The 19,072-nt window shown below is 37.0% G+C and overlaps 1 protein-coding gene across 2 annotated transcripts in view; it reads left to right on the forward strand.

Moving 5' to 3' along the window:
- The window catches only part of SSH2 (slingshot protein phosphatase 2), a 238,596-nt gene that overhangs the window by 99,665 nt on the left and 119,859 nt on the right, over positions 1-19,072 (forward strand). The window contains exon 3 of one of the 2 annotated variants that reach the window (XM_040243850.1): positions 5,612-5,655. In XM_040243850.1, coding sequence (XP_040099784.1) covers positions 5,612-5,655 — 44 coding nt within the window. Of the gene's footprint in view, positions 1-5,611; positions 5,656-9,786; positions 13,140-19,072 lie in introns of those variants that run through there. The other variant, XM_040243853.1, reaches the window with a different exon arrangement.

Genomic DNA, 19,072 nt, shown 5'->3' on the forward strand with positions numbered 1-19,072 from the left:
CCAAACTATAAAATTATCCATATGGCCTTTCATGCATTTTGTACTGAATAAGAATCATCTTCTTTATTCTCTTCTCTCCTGGATATTTCTGTGGCCCTAGTCTTTAGAAGTTCTACTTCATTAACTCTTTAATTGCCTTTTTCCTGTTCTGTTCATTTTGCCTACATACTTACTTGCTAGTCATTGGTATTGAGAGGGTATCATAAAGATGACTATGAAGTCTTTGCTCTTTCCCCCACTGAAAGATAGAGTCTAATTCCCCCCACCTTGAATCCGGGCTAGACCTCTTTAATACACCAGCAGAGTATGGCAGAAGTGACACTGTGCCAATTCTGTGCCTAGCCACCTGGAGTTCTAAGCCCCCGTGCGAATAGACCAACCCTGAGGCCCTAATGGACTTTGAGAAGACCCAATCCATAAGCGTTCTAGTTGACTGTCCAGTTGAGCCCAGCTTAAGTCTTCCAGGTTAAGATGTCAGGCATATGCATGAAACTGCTTGGACTCTCACTTAGCCCATCTTCCAGTTATATACCACCAGAGTAGCACTGAGTGACCTTTAGCAGTACTATGTGGAGCAGAAGAATCACCTAGCTAAATACTGCTTGAAGTTCTGACCCATGAAATATAATAAATTAGTGGTTTGTTATAAAGCATTAGATAACCCAAACATGATTCCATCCCCATCTTTCTCTCTTGTTTCTAGAGAGAATCTAAGCCTTCTCTTACCAGTAGCCAAGAGGCAATATGATGCCCTATTTCCTCCTCAAGCCTGTATCCTTCACATTTGCTTCTTTCAAAAGCCAGAAGCAGGATTTTCCTGATTTCAAAGCTCATGTCCACTCTTAGAAAGACTACTAGATTATTTTTTCCTGACAGATACCCTCAGTTTTTCCCCAGGGACAGAAGTGACTGATGGATAATCTGAAATCCGGTTAATGAATAATCCACAACCACTTTTTGTGACCCTAGGACTGTTATCTTAATATTCTACCCTTATGGACTCGTAACATCAGTATTACCTGATAGCCTTAACCTCCAGTACCCATCCTTTTGTTCCAGGAGTTCACAGCTGCTCACCATTCCGTACACGTCCAGACTCTTACTCCTCTTTCTGTTCCTTTTGCCAGCTCTTCTGCCTGAAATATTCTTCCTCCTATTTTCCATCTAACACAAACCCACTAATTCAAGCCTAGCCTGAAAATTAACTTCTGTGAAGCATATCCAAGCCCCACAGTTAGTCATTTCCTCCTCTGTTGTTTCTAGAGCACTTTGTATATAAGTGTATATACAGCTTCTGCTGTAAGCCAAATGACATATAATTTTTGGCTTAAGAAACTGTCTCCCCTACTACAATATGAACTATCCAAGGATAAGGGTGCTTCTGCTTACTTTTAATTCCTGGTGTCTAATACCTAACACATCATAGGTGGTCAATTAATGTGGAATGAATGAATGAATATATAAATGAGAGCAAGTGAATGATTCTTTCTGCTTAACCAAAGGAAAAGCCTAAGGTATTACTTCCAGATCTTCATCACAGACTAACTCCTGAGCAACAAGAACTGTTCTATTAACCGGCTAAGGGTAAAACATAGCTGGCATAGTCCTTACTAGCTAAGAATGCACAGCCAATTAGCTCTGTGTTTGCATGGGTTTAGTTCACTGCTCCAATCATGCATTCATTCACCTCTTTATCGAGTTCCATGTGCACACAGGGCATTGTGCTAAACACAAGGTGAGATGCAAAGGGAAAATAAGGCAGATTACAGTTTGATGATGGAATAAAACAAGAGCCCAGTGGTAACTCACAGACAGATCTCAGTAGTGCCATAGGAAGCATGCACAGTAATTGTCGGGTTTGGAAGGAGGCAGACAGTCTCTCAGTAAGATGATAACAGAAGCATCATGAACTACTGACTTTTAAAGCCAGCTTTTAAGGTTGCAGAAAGATCTAGGAGGGTGGGGAAGGGCCTTCCACAATGATGAAACAACATGGACCTTTGAAAAATGATGAATGAATCTACTTGGATTGGAGTGTAAAGAATTTTGGTATGGAAAGTGTAAAGAACTTTGGACCATAAAGGTTGGGAAATTATTGCTTAACACCTACCTAGCCTGGTGTTTTTCAAGGCTAGCAGCACTTCCAGCCTGTTTCTCAACAAATATGACTGAGATGTTTCTGTTCTTTTTCAAACACCTTTTACTTAAGTGACCTACTTTTGTGTTCAGGTATTAAGATTAATAAGAATGTATTAACATATCAATTCATACTTAATGGTTCCTGAATACCCTAAAATTATATATTATATTTTATATGAAATATGTATTTTATATTTTAATTTATATAATTTATATTTTATATGAAATATAGTTTATATACAGCATTATATTAGTTTCAAGTGTACCACATAGTGATTCAATATTTTTATAGATTATACTTATTTACAGTTATTACAAGGCTGTATTTCCCAGTGCTGTCCAATATATTCTTTTTATTCATTATGCACAGTGCTTTGTATCTGTTAATCTCATGCATCTACCTTGCCCACCCGTTCCCTCTCTCTCCACTGGTAACCACCAGTTTGTTTTCTATATATGAGTCTGTTTCTGTTCTATTCTAAGTGTTCATTTATTTTATTTTTTTAGGTTCCACATGTAGATGATAACATGGAGTATTTGGCTTTCTCTAACTTATTTCACTGAGCATAATACCCTCCAGGTCCATCCATGCTGTTGCAAATGGCAGAATTTCATCTTTTTTATGGCTGAGCATGGACAGAGGAGTCTGGCGGGTTACAGTCCATGGGGTCACAAAGAGTCAGACACAACTTAGCAAGTAAACAACAGCAACAGTATTCCATTTATTCCATTATATATATATATAAAACACACACATACACACATATGGCACATCTTTATCCATTCATCTGTTGATGGAAACTTAGGTTGCGTCCATATCTTGGCTATTATAAATAGTGTTGCTGTGGACATTGGGGTGCATGTATCTTTTTGAATTAGTGTTTTCTGAATATCCTAAAATTAAATGCATATTCAGAATCTCACACCATATTGTTTATAGGTCAATTTTTCCTTTAGAACATCAGGAAGAAATTGTACTCTTTAAATAAAAACTACTTAACAATAGTACTCTGGAATATTTTTTAAAAAGTCAACAAACTTGTGTTTAATCATTGAATTATTTCATTCTCCTTACCCATCAAAAATGCCTCTATCTACTTAGAAGAATTGATAGTTATATCTACACTTTTCTCCTGGTGTTTTCTAATGATCTGAGCAGACTGACTATTTCCATTTTTTTTCTTTTCTTTTTTTTTTTACCAACAGTATGTCAAGTTTTTTGACAAGATAGGTGGTTTTATATGGTCTAGTGTACGCACTTGTTACAATAGAATGGTAAGCATTCTCCCTTTAGCTACCGCTTAACTGCCACCATTCAAGGTAACTGTGTTACCTGATCATTAATCCTGCTGAATAAGCAATGTTGAATCTTTGTATTTTTGGCAGTGAATTCCATTGAAATAAGCATAATTGAACACTTTCTTCATTTTTTAAAAAAAAATTCCATTTTACCTTGCCTTGACATACTGAGTTGTTTCTTTGGTTTTTTCCTAAGCCTCTTTTTCCAAGTAAGATGAAAGGGAAGCAAATAATGCTTTGGCCTGACTATTGTAAAATTATCTGAAAAAGAAAAAAAAAAGTCATTTGGGGATCTTGTGTTAGAAACACTGTTCTGGCTTACTTTTTTTCTGTGCAAAAGGAATTTTCCATGCCTTTGACACTATTTTAAAGTGTAGATGTCATAGAAGAAAGATGACAAAAGGATATTGTTTTATTATAATCCTTGAGAAAAGTTATACTTTCTTCTGCAGTTCCCTTCCCACCCCCTGTCCTGGGGTTAAGGTACCAAAGGCAGATTTTTAGTTTAGAGGCAGCTATTTATAGCAGAAATAGGCCTGAGTTCAAATTGTGACTCCCATCATTTATTGGCTTTGTGACATTTAGTAAGCCCCACGGCATTGTGGTGCACATTAAATAAAATAATGTATAAATTGTCTGGCCTGTAGTGGTATTAAATAAATGTTAGTTCACCTCTGTCGATGTAACTGGTTTTGGCTCTTCATACCCTCCAAGGAAGCATAGTTCCCTTAGGCTCCAAAATCTAACATTTGTATTTGCTTATGAATCTTTTCATTTTCATTCACACAGACTTTCCAGGTTATGACTGTTGACTCTAGAGACGATTGGTTCTTCACTGTTCTTCACTTCCCGAAAGGCATCCTTCTAAACCTAAAACTTCCCCTAGAGGCAGAGTGTAATATACCATGACACTCTCCCTGTCTTCCCTCTGACGGTACGATCTTTGCTGTCTCCTGCTGTTTGTACAAGATAATGGGCATACCTGAAATCAATCATGAAAATAAAATGAGAATAAAAGCTATAGAGCTGGCCGTTTCTGCCCAGGAATGGAGGCAGGATGATGTAGAGGTAATGGGGTGGTTCCATAAACTGAAAATGTGGGTGACTTACCAGAAGACAATACTCATATTGTTTGAGTTATTTTTCTCCTATTTTTGTGTTTGCCAAATAGGGCAAAAGTGACCAGAGTGCAAATATAAAATGTCAGAGAGGAAATTTAGAGACAAAGTTAGCACCTCAATTTCATTCTTTCATCTTTTCTCACGCCTTTCCTTCATGTTGCTATTCTTGTCTCCATGAAGATCTATATAATATCTTAACATATAATAATTCCTAACCTAGGTCAGGGTGAATGATATCCTTTTTCAGTGTGTTGGGAGGCAGTATTTTATCAGTTTTAATTTTAGCTTACCATGTGAGTTTCCTTGAGCAACTTCTTTCCTTTTTGTGAATTTCAGTTTCTATAAAATATTCATATTTCATTGAGCTTAAATTGCTGTAAGTATGACACCTCAATTATTTGATGTGCCACTATAAAAAATAAATATTGCAATTAAACGATGATTCAATGCTTTTTAGTTGGATTGATTGTAGATTTATGTGTATGTGTCAGACTTGCTGAAAACTAGGGTACGATCAACCTTCTCAGTTTTTAAGAAATAAGTTGGACAATGTACTTAAAAGTATTGAGCAAGGCACCTGGAATGTTATAAATATTCAGTAAGTAATAGTTCATTAAGGTGATGGCCATGTGATCAAGAGAACTTTTCAAAATGGTGTTCATTATTTAGGTGGTTCTTTGGGGATCAGAATTGTTAATAGGTCACCTTGATGATATTTGTTGGTGAAAGAATGCCCACTCATTTTAATTCAAAGTAACAGTAACATAACATCTCCAGTTATTTTTCAGAGGTATTCTTTTCATTATGAATACTTTGTTATTAAAAAATTCATAGGCTATTGTTAAAGTTTCCTCCAGGAATACATTCTGTTGATATATCAACCCAGTAGGTTGGTTGAAGTCACTTTTTATGGAGAGAATTTAGTTTAAGTATACACCATCAATAAGATACTCCCTACATGTAAAGCTTAATAAAATTGCATTCATTGTTGGCATTATGATATGAGACCTCAGATTTTAAGTAATTTTTTTCTCATTTTCCTCTCTCTACAGGAGGCAGACAGTGGGGAGGAGGAATGCCGATCACAGCCCAGGAGGTATGTTTGTTCATTACATCCTATAGCATTTCTATAGTGTTTTTTCTCTAACTCTTTTTCAGTCTTGTCAGATGAGTTTGTCCTGGTTTTCCAAGATGGTTAGTCGATGTCTCAAAATGGAGTTGCTTTAAGAATCCCGTTACTGACTCAGATTTTAAGTGGTGGACTGCATTATGTTGTACACGTGAAACTAATGTAATTATTATATGGCAAGTATACCTCAATATATAAATTAACTAATTAACTTAATCAAATAGTAGATTTCTTTTTTATTTTTTTAACTAGAAAGGCCAATATTGGCCTAGCTTTGACCCAAGTCTGTAAACCTATCTTAGGTAATAAAAAAGAAAATTTTCCTTACCTAACTAAAGAACATTTCAGCCTTCAGTTTTGTCCTTATGTTTGTCATTCATTTTGACAGGTTTTGGCGTTTTTTTACAGATTGGTTAATACAAGGGATATACTAATTAGCTTGTGTGTGCGTGCTCAGTTGGTTCAGTTGTGTCTGACTCTTTGCAACCCTATGGACTATAGCCCGCCAGGTTCCTCTGTCCAGGGAATTCTCCAGGCAGGTAGAGTGGGTTGCCATGCCCTCCTCTGCTAAATAACTTACCCAGTCTTTTAAAATACAGTGAAACTTTTTTCCTTCCTCTCATGGAATAGTGGGCATCTTATAAGGATACCAATAGTTGCTGTCATTAAAAGAAAAGAATTATGAGAGATATCTAGGATGTATATAATAACATTTCTGTTATCTTCTTTAAAATGCTTTTTATGGTTATATTAAAGATTTAATAATAGTTCACTGAAATCCTTAAAAATTTGAAAGTCTGTAGCACTGTCAATATTGTAACGGAACAAACTATATTTTATGATATTTTAGTTTCTCAAGATGGCGTAGAACTCTACTTTTTTTCTTTTATAAGTACATTATTATACTGTGATCCAATAGACTATATCTTTTGTATGAAATAAGTGCCTTTTAAAAATATTTGTTTAAATGTCTGTGAAATAAAAAATTTTTTTAAAATCAACTCACTCAAGGACATTATGCTAAGTGAAAAAACCCAGTCCCAAAAAGACACATACTGTATGATTCCACCTATATGAGATACCTAAGGTAGTCAGATTCTCAGATATGAAAAGTAGAATGTTGGTTGCCAGGGTCTGGTGGAGGATGGATGAGGAATTATTGCTTAATGGGTACAAAGTTTCATTTTTGGAAGAGAAAAAGTTCTTGAGATGGATGGTAGTGTTAGTTGCACAACAGTGTGAATTACTTAATCCCCTGTACATTTAAAAATAGTTAAGGCAAATTCTATGTTATATGTAGTTTACTATATTTAAAAAACAAATGATCTATTCATGCCCACTAAGTCCTTTTTATGATAGCTAATTCTGGTGATATGTTGTCTTTCACAGAAGATAGGCATAAAAATATCATAACACAGTTGTAGAACTGAAAATCAGGTTATGTATTCTTACCTTTTTGGTAAAAATATAATGGATGAAATTCAGTTCCAGTCTTTCCTTTTGCATATTTATGAACTCATTGCTTTTCATCTTCTTATGTTCTGACCCACTTTGCTGACTGGAGAATAAACAAAGCCATGTAACATGCCATTTTGACTTACAAATGGCTGTCTCATGAGTCAGCCTAATAAAATTTCAAGGTAATAAATGTTCTCAGTTGTGTCTGACTCTTTGTGACCCTGTGGACTGTAGCCCGCCAGGTTCCCCTGTCCATAGGACTTTCCAGGCAAGAATAGCAGAGTGGGGTGCCATGCCCTCCTCCAGGGGATCTTCCCGACGCAGAGATCAAACCTATGTCTCCTGCACTGCAGGCAGATTCTTTTCCACTGCGGCTTCCCTGGTGGCTCAGAAGGTAAAGCATCTGCCTGCAGTGCGGGAGACCTGGGTTTGATCCCTGGGTTGGGAAGATCCCCTGGAGAAGGAAATGGCAACCCACTCCAGTACTCTTGCCTGGAAAATCCCATGGACAGAGGAGCCTGGTAGGCTACAGTCCATGGGGTCCTCAAAGAGTCGGACATGACTGAGTGAATTCACTTTCTTTCTTTCTTTTCCACTAGTGCCACCTGGGAACCCCCAAGGTAATAAATAAAAGTGAGCAAAAGGAAGATACCATTGAAATAAATCTTTGAAATCCCAAGATACCTTTTTTAAGATAACTAGTTGTGGAAGGAAATAAAGTACCTTAGATCTAAATTTAGAAAATATTTTAATTATAGTAGAATTCTCCCATTTCTGTATATATCAACTATAAGTAAGTAGCAATGAAAGTTTTGTAGCAGGTGGGGAAGAGAGAGAGAGAGCAAGCAGTGTGGGCCAGAGGAATATCAGAAAGTATCCTGGTAAGTTCTGGGTCTTGGATAAATGGGATGTAGTTAGGAGAACAGAAGAGCATTCCATACACAGGAGGATGGGGAGGTGGGAGGATATGCCCAGAAGGATGGAAGTAGGTACTAATGTGTTCCAAGGGCAATAAGAAGATCACCATTCATATCTTAAGAGTGGAACAACTTTGATTTGGTAGATCTTTGTCTAAAAGAATGCATGACTGCTGGATAAGAGTCTGGCAGTGTTATGCAGTACGAGAGGAGGGAGAAGAATGAGATAGAAAGCCATTGCAGGCAGATGGCTAGAGATGGGCAGTCACCTCCCTAACTGATAGCAGCATGAGGACAAAAACTGTGTCTTTTATCTCAGCATCCACAGCAGTTAGCCTGTAGTTGGCACTCAATAAATGCTCATTAAATGAATGAACAGGAATAGAAGACTGGTTGATATCTTTACTAGAAATGGTGTAGTTGAAAAAGAGAACTTGTAAGACGATGTATGAAGAGTTCACCTCTGCACATGTGAAACAACAGGGCAATAGTCAAGTGGAAATAGCTTAAAGAGGGCTGAAATAAAACATAGAATTAGGACATGTCTTTGTATAAGATGTAATTTCAAATGGTGGTGGTTTAGTCACTAAATCGTGTCCGACTCTTGTGACTGCCCCCCAGGCTTCTCTGTCCATGGCATTTTTCAGGCAAGAATACTGGAGTGGTTGCAATTTCTTTCTACAGGGGAATCTTCCCGACCCAGGAATCAAACTCAGGTCTCCTACATTGTAGGCACATTTTTGCATTGCAGGTAGATTCTTTAGCAACTAAACTATGAGGGAAGCCCTAATTTCACATGGTGCCATGTTACTAATGCATTCCTTTTGTAGACACATCTTTCTTCCAGATCTCTGTCTCTGGTAGCTCATCAGGTTTTCCTTCTCTTGCCTTTGGTCTGTTTCTTTTTTACTTTCGAGATATGGCTTCATTTCAGCCTGTTCAGTGAAATAATTTTTGTATGGATTTAAATATCATAATGACAATAAATACTACATTACCCATCTTTTGCTGTGGAAAGGAAGCAGGTGTACTTCTACCTGAGTGTGTGTTCTAGTTAAAGAATTTGTTAACTTAGAGAATAAGAGCATTATACCTAAATTTTTTTTAAAGGTGGTAAAGAGGAAAAGTCTATTATAAATATGAACTGTTAATTTATCCTCATATATATATTTCGGGAGGGGGGCTTCCCAGGTGACGCTATTGGTAAAGAAGTGAAAGTGATAGTCACTCAATCATGTCCGACTCTTTGTGACCCCATGGACTATACAGTTCATGGAATTCTCCAGGCCAGAATACTGGATTGCGTAGCCTTTCCCTTCTCCAGGGCATCTTCCCAACCCAGGGATCGAACCCAGGTCTCTCACATTGCAGGCGGCTTCTTTACTAGCTGAGCCAAGGGAAGTCCAAAGTCTCTCAGTCATGTCTGACTTTGCAACTCCATGGATTATACAGTCAATGGAATTCTCTAGGCCAGAATGCTGGAGTGGGTACCCTTTCCCTTCTCCAGGGGATCTTCCCAACCCAGGGATTGAACCCAGGTCTCCTGCATTGCAGGTGGCTTCTTTACCAGCTGAGCCACAAGGGAAACCCTTGGTAAAGAACCTACCTGCCAATGGAGGAGATGTAACAGATGTAAGTTCGATCCCTGGGTCAGGAAGATCCCCTGGAGGAGAGCATGGCAACCCTCTCCAGTGTTTTTGCCTGGAGAATCCCATGGACAGAGGAGCCTGGTGGGCTACAGTCCATAGGGTTGCAAAGAGTCGGACACAACTGGAGCGACTTAGCACACAGCACATATATATTTTAAAATTTTAAAACAATCTCATACTTATAGAAAAATTGTTGATACTACAAAGAACTTTTTATTTTCTGAGCCACTGGATAGTAAGATGCCCCCATCACGTCACTTTTCTGTTTTAAGAAATAAAATGATATTATTTCACAGAGAAACCTTTTATTGAACTTAGAATATGTGTGTGCGTGTGATTGATTGATTTATAAAAGTAAAGCTTTCCCATGTGTTAAAAACCAGCTCTAACTGATGATAGTGAAGCTCTACATCTTTTGGTCTGTCTGAAGTCTGAATCTCCACCTCTCTCCACATGGGTTGCTCTTCTGATCCAGAAAACTTTCAGCTGTTTATAAATATTTTGATGTGGCCACCAGGGGGTGTAGTGAGCTATGTTCCCATCCTCGAGTTCTGCCACTGTGTGGTAAGTGCACAGTTTGGAAGGTTCTTTCCTAGCCACTCAACAAGAATAAGAATTTTCGTTTCACTGAAGTACTCTTTGTTTCTGAAGAATGTGTTAACAGACTGTATTTTATATTTATCTGACATGTTCTGCTTCTGAGAACAAGAGGCATTCCTTTTAAATCTGATTTGAAAAACTAATTATTGCAGCCACGTGAAATTAGGTATATCTGTTAAAGCTAAATAGTTAATTCTGCTTTTTTCCCCCAGATGTTATTCTTCAGGGTATAAACAACAAACAAAAGTTGCTTCCCATTAATTCTTGACTTGGCCAAACTAAATTTTTGAAACGTTGTTTTCTTATAAAATTCTGGAGACTAATAAAGTGTCATATAATACCTATTGCTTCTGGGAGAGGATGCTGGGAAGATATTGAAGAAGGAAGCACCAGGAATCTGCCTCTCTACTTTGACAACAATTGCACTGGAGAATCTGTAACATGAGTTTGAGTAGACTCCAGGAGTTGGTGATGGACAGGGAAGCCTGGCATGCTGCAGTCCATGGGGTTACAAAGAGTCAGTCAGACTGAGCAACTGATTGTGGAGCTCTGTGGTCTATTGAAGGCTTGCAACCTCCAAGGAAAGAACTAGAGGGTAAACTGTGATCAATTTTAGTTCTTAACTCTTAGCAACTACCCGTCCCTCACTCTCAGCTATATGGTAAATAGCCGTGTACATGTTCCTGGTACAGCTTGCATACAGTTTGTAGTAATAGAAAATGGGGTGAGCAAAGAGGATCCTATCCTCCAGATATCAAGATATCAGGGATCTGTGATCTGATAGCTGAGTGCCACTTCTGACCATTGAGGTACAGACAAAGAGGCAGGCAGCCACTGTTGCAGAATAATCCCCCTTTTTGTTGCAAGCCCCTCTTCATGCTGAAGTGTTTCAGGGATTTAAAAGACTAGCACCTTTTTTTCCTCCCCTTTCACTTTTTGCCTTTCTGCCTTTTGAGAGTCAGACATTAAGGATGAGGACTTCAAAAACATCTCATATGAGGGAAAATTGAACATGTCTATGTATGCCTAGGGAAAAGCTCAGAAAAGACCTGAAAAGAGCTTAGGTTTACATCTCAGCCTAATCCTCGGTGAGATGGCCTTGTCCTCATGCTTAGTTGCTTAGTCATGTCTGACTCTTTATGACCCTTTGGACTATAGCCCACCAGGCTTCTCAGTCCATGGGATTTTTCAGGCAAGAATATTGGAGTGGATTGCCATTTTCCTCCTCCAAGGGATCTTCTTGACCTAGGGATCAAACCTGCATTTCCTGTATGTCCTGCACTGCAGGTGGATTCTTTACCTGATGGCCTACAACAATCAAAAAGACAAAAACAATAACAAAAAATAGTAAACCCCGGGGAAGGTGAAGAATCAGATTTCCAAAGTCACTACATTATTAGATTCAAATGTCTTATGTTCAACAAAAAAAATCACAAGGTATACAAAGAAACAGTAAAGTATGGTCCATTCAAAAGAAAAAAATAATAGAAACTGTCCCTGAAAAAAGATGTAATGAAGATATACTATACAAAGACTTTAAAGCAACTATCTTAAAGACATTCAAAAACTAAAGGAAAATGTGGAGGAATTTACAAAAATGATATGTGAACAAAATGAAGGTGTCAATAAGGGGATAGAAAGTCTAAAAAGAAACCAAAAAAGAATGTCTGGAGCTGAAAAGTACAGTAACTAAAAAGAATTTCACTAGACAGATTCAAAGGCAGATTTACCAGGAGAGAGAAAGGAAAATCAAACCTGAAGATAGGGCAATGGAAATGATCAAGTCTGAGGAACAGAAAGAAAAAAGACTGAATAAAAGCAAGCAGAGCCTAAGGGACTTACGGGAGATCATCAAGAGGACCAACATATGTGTCAAGAGAGTTCCAGAAGGATGAGAAAGAAGGAGGCAGAGTAAATATCTAAAGAAATAATGGCTTAAAACTTCACAATTTGGAAGTTTCCTGGTGGCCTAGTCTTTAGGATTCTAGGCTTTCACTGTTGTGGCCCAGGTTCAATCCCTGGTCCAGAAACTGAAATCCTGCAAGCTGCATGGCACAGCCAAAAGTGGGGGAAAAAAAATCTTCCCAAATTTGATAAAAGACATAAATATCCAAGAAGCTCAACAAACTCCAGGTAAGGTGAACTCAGACTCACATTAAGACACATTATAATCAAATTTCCAAGAAAGAAGTGTATCATCACATACAAGGGATTCCCAAGTTTAGGTTGTCAGCAGATTTCTCATCAGAAACTTGGAGGCCCAAAGACCTATGAACCAATACATTCAAAGTTCTGAAAGAAACCAACAGTCAACCAAGAATCCTACATCTGGCAAAACTTCCCTTCAGCAGAGAAAGAGAAATTAAAACTCCAGATAAATAAAAGCTGAGGAAGCCTGTGACCACGAGACCTGCCCTGCAGGAAATACCCAAGGTTTCTCCTGCCAGGTAAAAATGGAAGGACATCAGACAGTAACTCAAAGCCATATGGAGATATAAATATCTCAGTAAAGGTAAATACACGGGCAATTATAAAAGCTAGTACTATTGTAACGTTGATTTGGAACTGCACTTTTTGCTTTCTACCTGATTTGAGACTAATACACTTAAATGAAAAAAACCTTCAATTATTAGTGTAAAAACTAGTGTTACAATAACTTTGCTTTGTAACTCCATATCTTGTTTTCTGCATAATTTAAGAGACTAATGCATTTAAAAGAATTAATAGTTTATGTTTTGGGATCCACAATAAAGGTGTTGTGACATCAGCAACTGAAAAGAGTGGAGACAGAGCTGTAAAGGAGCAGAATTTTTGTATGTTATTGAAGGTAAGCTGGTATAAACTGAATTTAAAGTGTTAAAACTTTAGGTTGTTAAATGTAATCCCATTATAACCACATGCAAAAAATTAGCTATAAAACATATGCAAAAGGAAGTGAAAAAGGAATTTAAACATTTCACTACAAAAATGCAGCTAAACAAAAGAAGACAGTAATGCAGGAAATAAGGAAAAAAATGCTTAAAGGCACATGTAAAATAAATAGCATAATGAGAGAAGTGAGTCCCTTCCTATCATCAGTTACTTTAATTTCTCCATTGTAGGAAAGGGATAGTTTAGGAGTTTGAGATGGACATGTACACACTACTATATTTAAAATAGATAATCAGCAAGGACCTACTGTATAGCACAACGAACTCTGCTCAATATTATGTGACAACTTAAATGGGAAAATAATTTGAAAAAGAATATGTGTATATATAACTGAATCACTTTGCTGTGTACCTGAAACTGTCACAACATTGTTAATCAACCATCATATAAAATAAAGTTTTTTAAAATACATTAACAAACAAAACGGAATTATATTTTTAAAAAAATCTCACCTTCCTCCAGAAAATTTTCAGGAAACTTTGAAAAATTAATAAAGTTAATGTACTTTCCTTCTTGTTCACTACGAGTTATTTGTTTTGGATGAAAGAATAAGAGGCTATTAGGAAAGATTTATTCTATACACTTAATTCAAAACTGCTGAGTTCAATATAAGGTCAAGTTTTTATTTTCCTTCTCTCTTTCTGATATTCTTGTGTTTATGGGTTTAAACAGTATAAACTGTAGGAACTCCTAATATACATGATTTTTTTTGCCCTAAAACATAGTTACATAAACATATGCATCTACACAAAGTATACACATACACATACATATTTAAAATTATATATATGTATCAGCTGTATGTGTTTGTTTTAAAGATATTTTAAAGAAAATAAACACTTCAGAAAGATTTCCTATTATAATTCAAACTCTCAAATCACCATCATCATCAAATTGCTAATCACTTCAACATTTATATTTAATTATCTCAGAAGATGAAGAGTAAACCATCTGATGGAGAGTTTTTACAAAGTAAAATTAACAAGCATACATTAGAACTAATGTGTTGAATATTAGTATTATTTGTAGACTATTAGTCTTCAGAAAAGATCGGAGAAGGCAATGGCACCCCACTCCAGTACTCTTGCCTGGAAAATCCCATGGACGGAGGAGCCTGGTAGGCTGCAGTCCATGGGGTCGCTAAGAGTCGGACAGGACTGAGCGACTTCACTTTCACTTTTCCCTTTCATGCATTGGAGAAGGAAATGACAACCCACTCCAGTGTTCTTGCCTGGAGAATCCCAGGGACTGTGGGCTGCTGTCTATGGGGTCGCACAGAGTCAGACACAACTGAAGAGACTTAGCAGCAGCAGCAGTCTTCAGAAAAGATAGTTCAAAATGCTTACCACACTTTCATCAGGTGCTTAGCAAATAAGATTTCTGAAAAACAAAAAATTTCCCAGGTAAAAGTGAAACCTTATCCCAGTGCAACATCTGTTTTTCAAATTCTAATTTAACAGGAAATCTATATAAAAGTATATAATTTATAAGCATGCAAATACTTATACCTGTGTAATGACAGAAAATTGGACTACATATTGTTTTTTTTATCTTCACTGTAATATTTCTATGATAAAAATCCAGTTCTGCTTGAGCCTTCCTTTCTATCTGTAAAATGAGGATTGCATCTTCTCATCTATCTTACAGGATTGTTGAAAATGCAAGCAAAATTGTTCATAGGAAAGCTTAAATGAATATTCAGCACCAAATATTAAGGCAAGATATAAAATGATGGTACTTTCACTAGTATTTTCTAAATTCTTTTCCATTTTAATTTCACAAACTCACAGTCTTATTCTAATTCTGTGCTATGACTGACACCCTGTACATCATCTAGTATTAAGATCATTTGCTGAGGAAAAACAAGAAGAGAAATTGTCAGACTTCAAATTACCAGTATACTTCTTGTTTAGTACAAACCTAGTGTTGAATTAGAAATGAGCATTTCCCATCTCTGAGTCAAATCTGATTCAACTTGGATGATTACCAAAAGTCATAGCTATAGCCATTGGATGCTAAATGTAAAACCCTGTTTAAAGGTACTGATCATCTTGCTTCATTCAACAATGAATATTTATTAAGCAGGCTCATCTGCTTGCTTCTCTGACTCACTGCTATTCCACCATCCTGAGGCAAAAAGATTGTATTAATAAACATAACTGGCAGACTATTCTGGTATTCATTATTCACTTGGAATTTCCTCAAGCCAAGGAATCATTTGGAGGGAGAAGAAAGGACCTGTTATCGATTACCTAAAACAGCTGTTCTGCTGATACACCAAACAAAAGATCAGGAAATTTAGAAACTGTGTAAAACACGTAATTGATTATGAGCCACCTTTGCTTATAATAATCCTTACTGTTCAGTGGGAAAATTCTCACCTCATGCTCTAACAGAGCTCTCTGCTTCCCTTTCCCAGCACTTCCAATGCTGTAGTTACACATTATTTGTTGTCTGTTCTTGCCACTTAAACTGAGTGAGAGCAGAGATAATATCCTGTCCACGATTGTATCCTTAAATTCTGGCACATAGATGGTACTCACTAATTTTCTATAGAAGGAATAAATGAAGAACTATACTTTCCACCCATTTTTCAGACTTTGGGAAGAGATACTTAGCCTCATTGAGCCCATTTCCTCCACTCTATAATAGAAAAAAGAATATTTTAGTTTTTTTTGCATGGATTTGAGATATAAAGGTTAAATGCCTATCATAATAATAGGCACTCAGCAAGAGGTAAGGTATTATTATTACTGTTAATCCTTTTTATCATTATAATCTGAGCTCTTCTAAAACTAGGGTCATAATTTTATGTTCATAAAAAACAATTTGTTGTTGTTCAGTCGCTAAATCATGTCTGACTCTTTGTAACCCCACAGACTGCAGCACACTCGGCTTCCCTGTCTTTCACTCTCTCCCAGATTTTACTCAAACTCATGTCCATTGAGTCAGTGATGGCATCCAACCATCTCATCCTCTGTCATCCCCTTCTCCTCCTGCCCTCAATCTTTCCCAGCATCAGGGTCTTTTCCAGTGAGTTGGCTCATGGAATCAAGTGGCCAAAGTATTGGAGCTTCAGCTTCAGCATCAGTCCTTCCAATGAGTATTCAGGGTTGAAGTAAACAAATCTTTATAGTATTTCAGAAACCGTCAAAATCACTAATAGCCTAGTTATTCACCCCACCCCCACCCCAAAAAAGACAGTTGATACATTAAAATTTTCAAATAAATTTAAATATACCTGGCAAGGGCAATGTAAGTTTAGGAGGGGGGTTGTTTGTTTGCCATGCCCTGCCTTGTGGCGTGTGGGATCTTAGTTGCCCTACCAGGAATTGAACCCATGGCCCCTGCAATGGAAGTACAGAGTCTTAACTATTGAACCACTGGAGAAGTTCCAGGCCAATGTTTTTCTTGGTGTTTTGTTTTGCAGAACATCCCTCTAAACAGTTGAAATATGTAATCAATGAAATCACTTTTAATGTTCAACTGAATTAAATGGTGATTGTCTTAAATAGATTAGTATGTAAATTCCACAGAATACCAAAATAATTTTAAGAAAACCGAATTCCAGGCTTTCTATTAAAAGGATGGTCTATAACATATATACATTACATACACACAATACTGCTACATCTTTACCCACATAAAATTTTTATCATTGATACTCTCTGGAACAGGAAAATACAGGCCATGTAAAAGATAGGAAAGGCATATATGGCAGGATTACAAATAATTACATATGAAAATATGATGCCAGTAAGAAGTTAGTGTGTTACTGTTTTTAAGTTGGATATTTTAGTTTGATCCCTGGGTTGGAAAGATCCCCTGGAGAAGGAACTGGCCCCCACTCATGTTCTTGCCTGGAGAATCCCATGGACAGAGGAGCCTGACGGGCTACATACAGAGTCCATGGGGTCAAAGAGAGTCAGATACAACCAAAGCAACTTAGAGTACAGGTTATCTGTGATTGAAAAGAAGAAATGGTTCTTGTTTTTTTTTTTTTTTTAAATAACCTGTTGGCTAGAAGTTACATATGAAATTCCAAGTCCCTTAACTGTGTGTGATGAGGTAGCTATGCAGGAGCTTAAGTTTTAGAATACCAAATTCCACCATGGAAAGCTCATTAACTGGATTATTTCTGAGGCTTCCCCAACCCTAGACTTTTGTTTGCTTTTTATATTACTGTAGTTTATTTGGGGGTATATTAAACTTTCAATGTGATATAGCAGAAGACAAGCCTATGCAGATCTCTTCAGATGTCAAAAATATGTCAAGAATGAGAAATTATCCTTCACACACACACACAATTACATTTCTAGAAATTTCTGGAAAATAATTTCTGAGCCAACTTGATGTGAATCTTCTAGGTTCAAGTATGTGAACACATCTTTGGAAAGTTTTTAATATGCAGAGGATTCTAATCGTCTTATTGATATCTGTACATTTTGTAAAAATACTCCTGTTTCTTGAAGTTTAGACTTTAAATATTGTACCCTTTTTCAAGACCAGTTATTTGGACAATGTTTTAATTTGTCATAGGGTTTTACCTCTCTCTATTAGCTTGTTTCCCTCACGTTATAAACATGGTCAGATCTTTATCGGACCAAAAGAAACTAAAATATAATTTTATAATACCATTTCATAACCTTGTTTTCAGCTCACACTACAAGTTTGTTTTGATTTCTGAAAGGACAGTCTATCTTTACTGCCTCCTTTGTCAACTCATATTCACTGTTTCACCCATGAAATCTTACTTTTTGCCCCTTCCATCACTCCAAATGCTGTTCTTGTTAAGATTGCCAGTGAATAATTTTTGATCCCAATTTTAAATGCCCATTCCTCTGTGCAGTTCTTACCTCCTTTGGCTTTCTTTTTAAAAAAATATTTATTTGACTACACTGGGTCTTAGTTGCAGCACGTGGGATAGTCACTCTTTATTGTGGCATGCAATATCCTTTGTTGTGACATATGGGATCTAGTTTCCTGACCAGGGACCAAACCCAGGCCCCTGAACTGTGAGCGTGCAGTCTTAACCACTGGACCACCAGGGAAGTCTCTCTTTTGCCTTTCTTGTCATCATTCTTTGCTGGTTCTCCTTATACCCTCTGCCCACAGTATCTCAGTTGGTGGTTCATCTCTCAGAAGTTAATTTTTCTCCAGAGACTATCCTTATTTCCTGGAATAGAAATTTTCAACCTTTTGGAAAACATGGAGTTGTTTGAAATGCTAGGTAAAATGCTAGAATTTTTCGTTAGAAAAATATGTGCATACTGCTTAATTGTGCATACTGTTTCAAGGATACTCGTGGCTTCCCATCCTCAAATCTATGTATTGCCCCTCAGTGACCCTGTCCACCTCATTCTTCATGCCTCTGTGCCCAGAACTTTCAAACCTATTGAGCTGGCCAAAGAGTTTTGTTTGGGTTTTTCCATAAGATCTTACCTCGGATCCCATTTTGAGCTCTAAACCCTTATTTCTTACTGCCTACAATCTCTTATATGTCCTGTGATTGTATTTATTGTATTTATCAGATTTCTCTTCCAAAGTTTCCTCCCCTTTTTAAAAACAGTTTTTTCTTGGGTATAGGTGATTTACAATGTTGTGTTAGTTTTAAATGTACAGCAAAGTAAATCAGTTAGACAGGTAAATATATTCACTCTTTTTTAAAGATTCTTTTCCCATCTAGGCCCTTACAGAGTATTGAATAGAATTTCCTGTTCTATACAGTAGGTCCTTATTAGTTATCTATTCTATATATAGTAGTATGTCTGTGTCAATCCCAGGCCTCTAACTTATTCCCCCTTACCCCCCAGTTTACTTTTTACATCT

Source organism: Oryx dammah, unplaced genomic scaffold (genome assembly GCF_014754425.2).
Source record: "Oryx dammah isolate SB20612 unplaced genomic scaffold, SCBI_Odam_1.1 HiC_scaffold_8, whole genome shotgun sequence".
Taxonomy (NCBI): Eukaryota; Metazoa; Chordata; class Mammalia; order Artiodactyla; family Bovidae; genus Oryx; species Oryx dammah.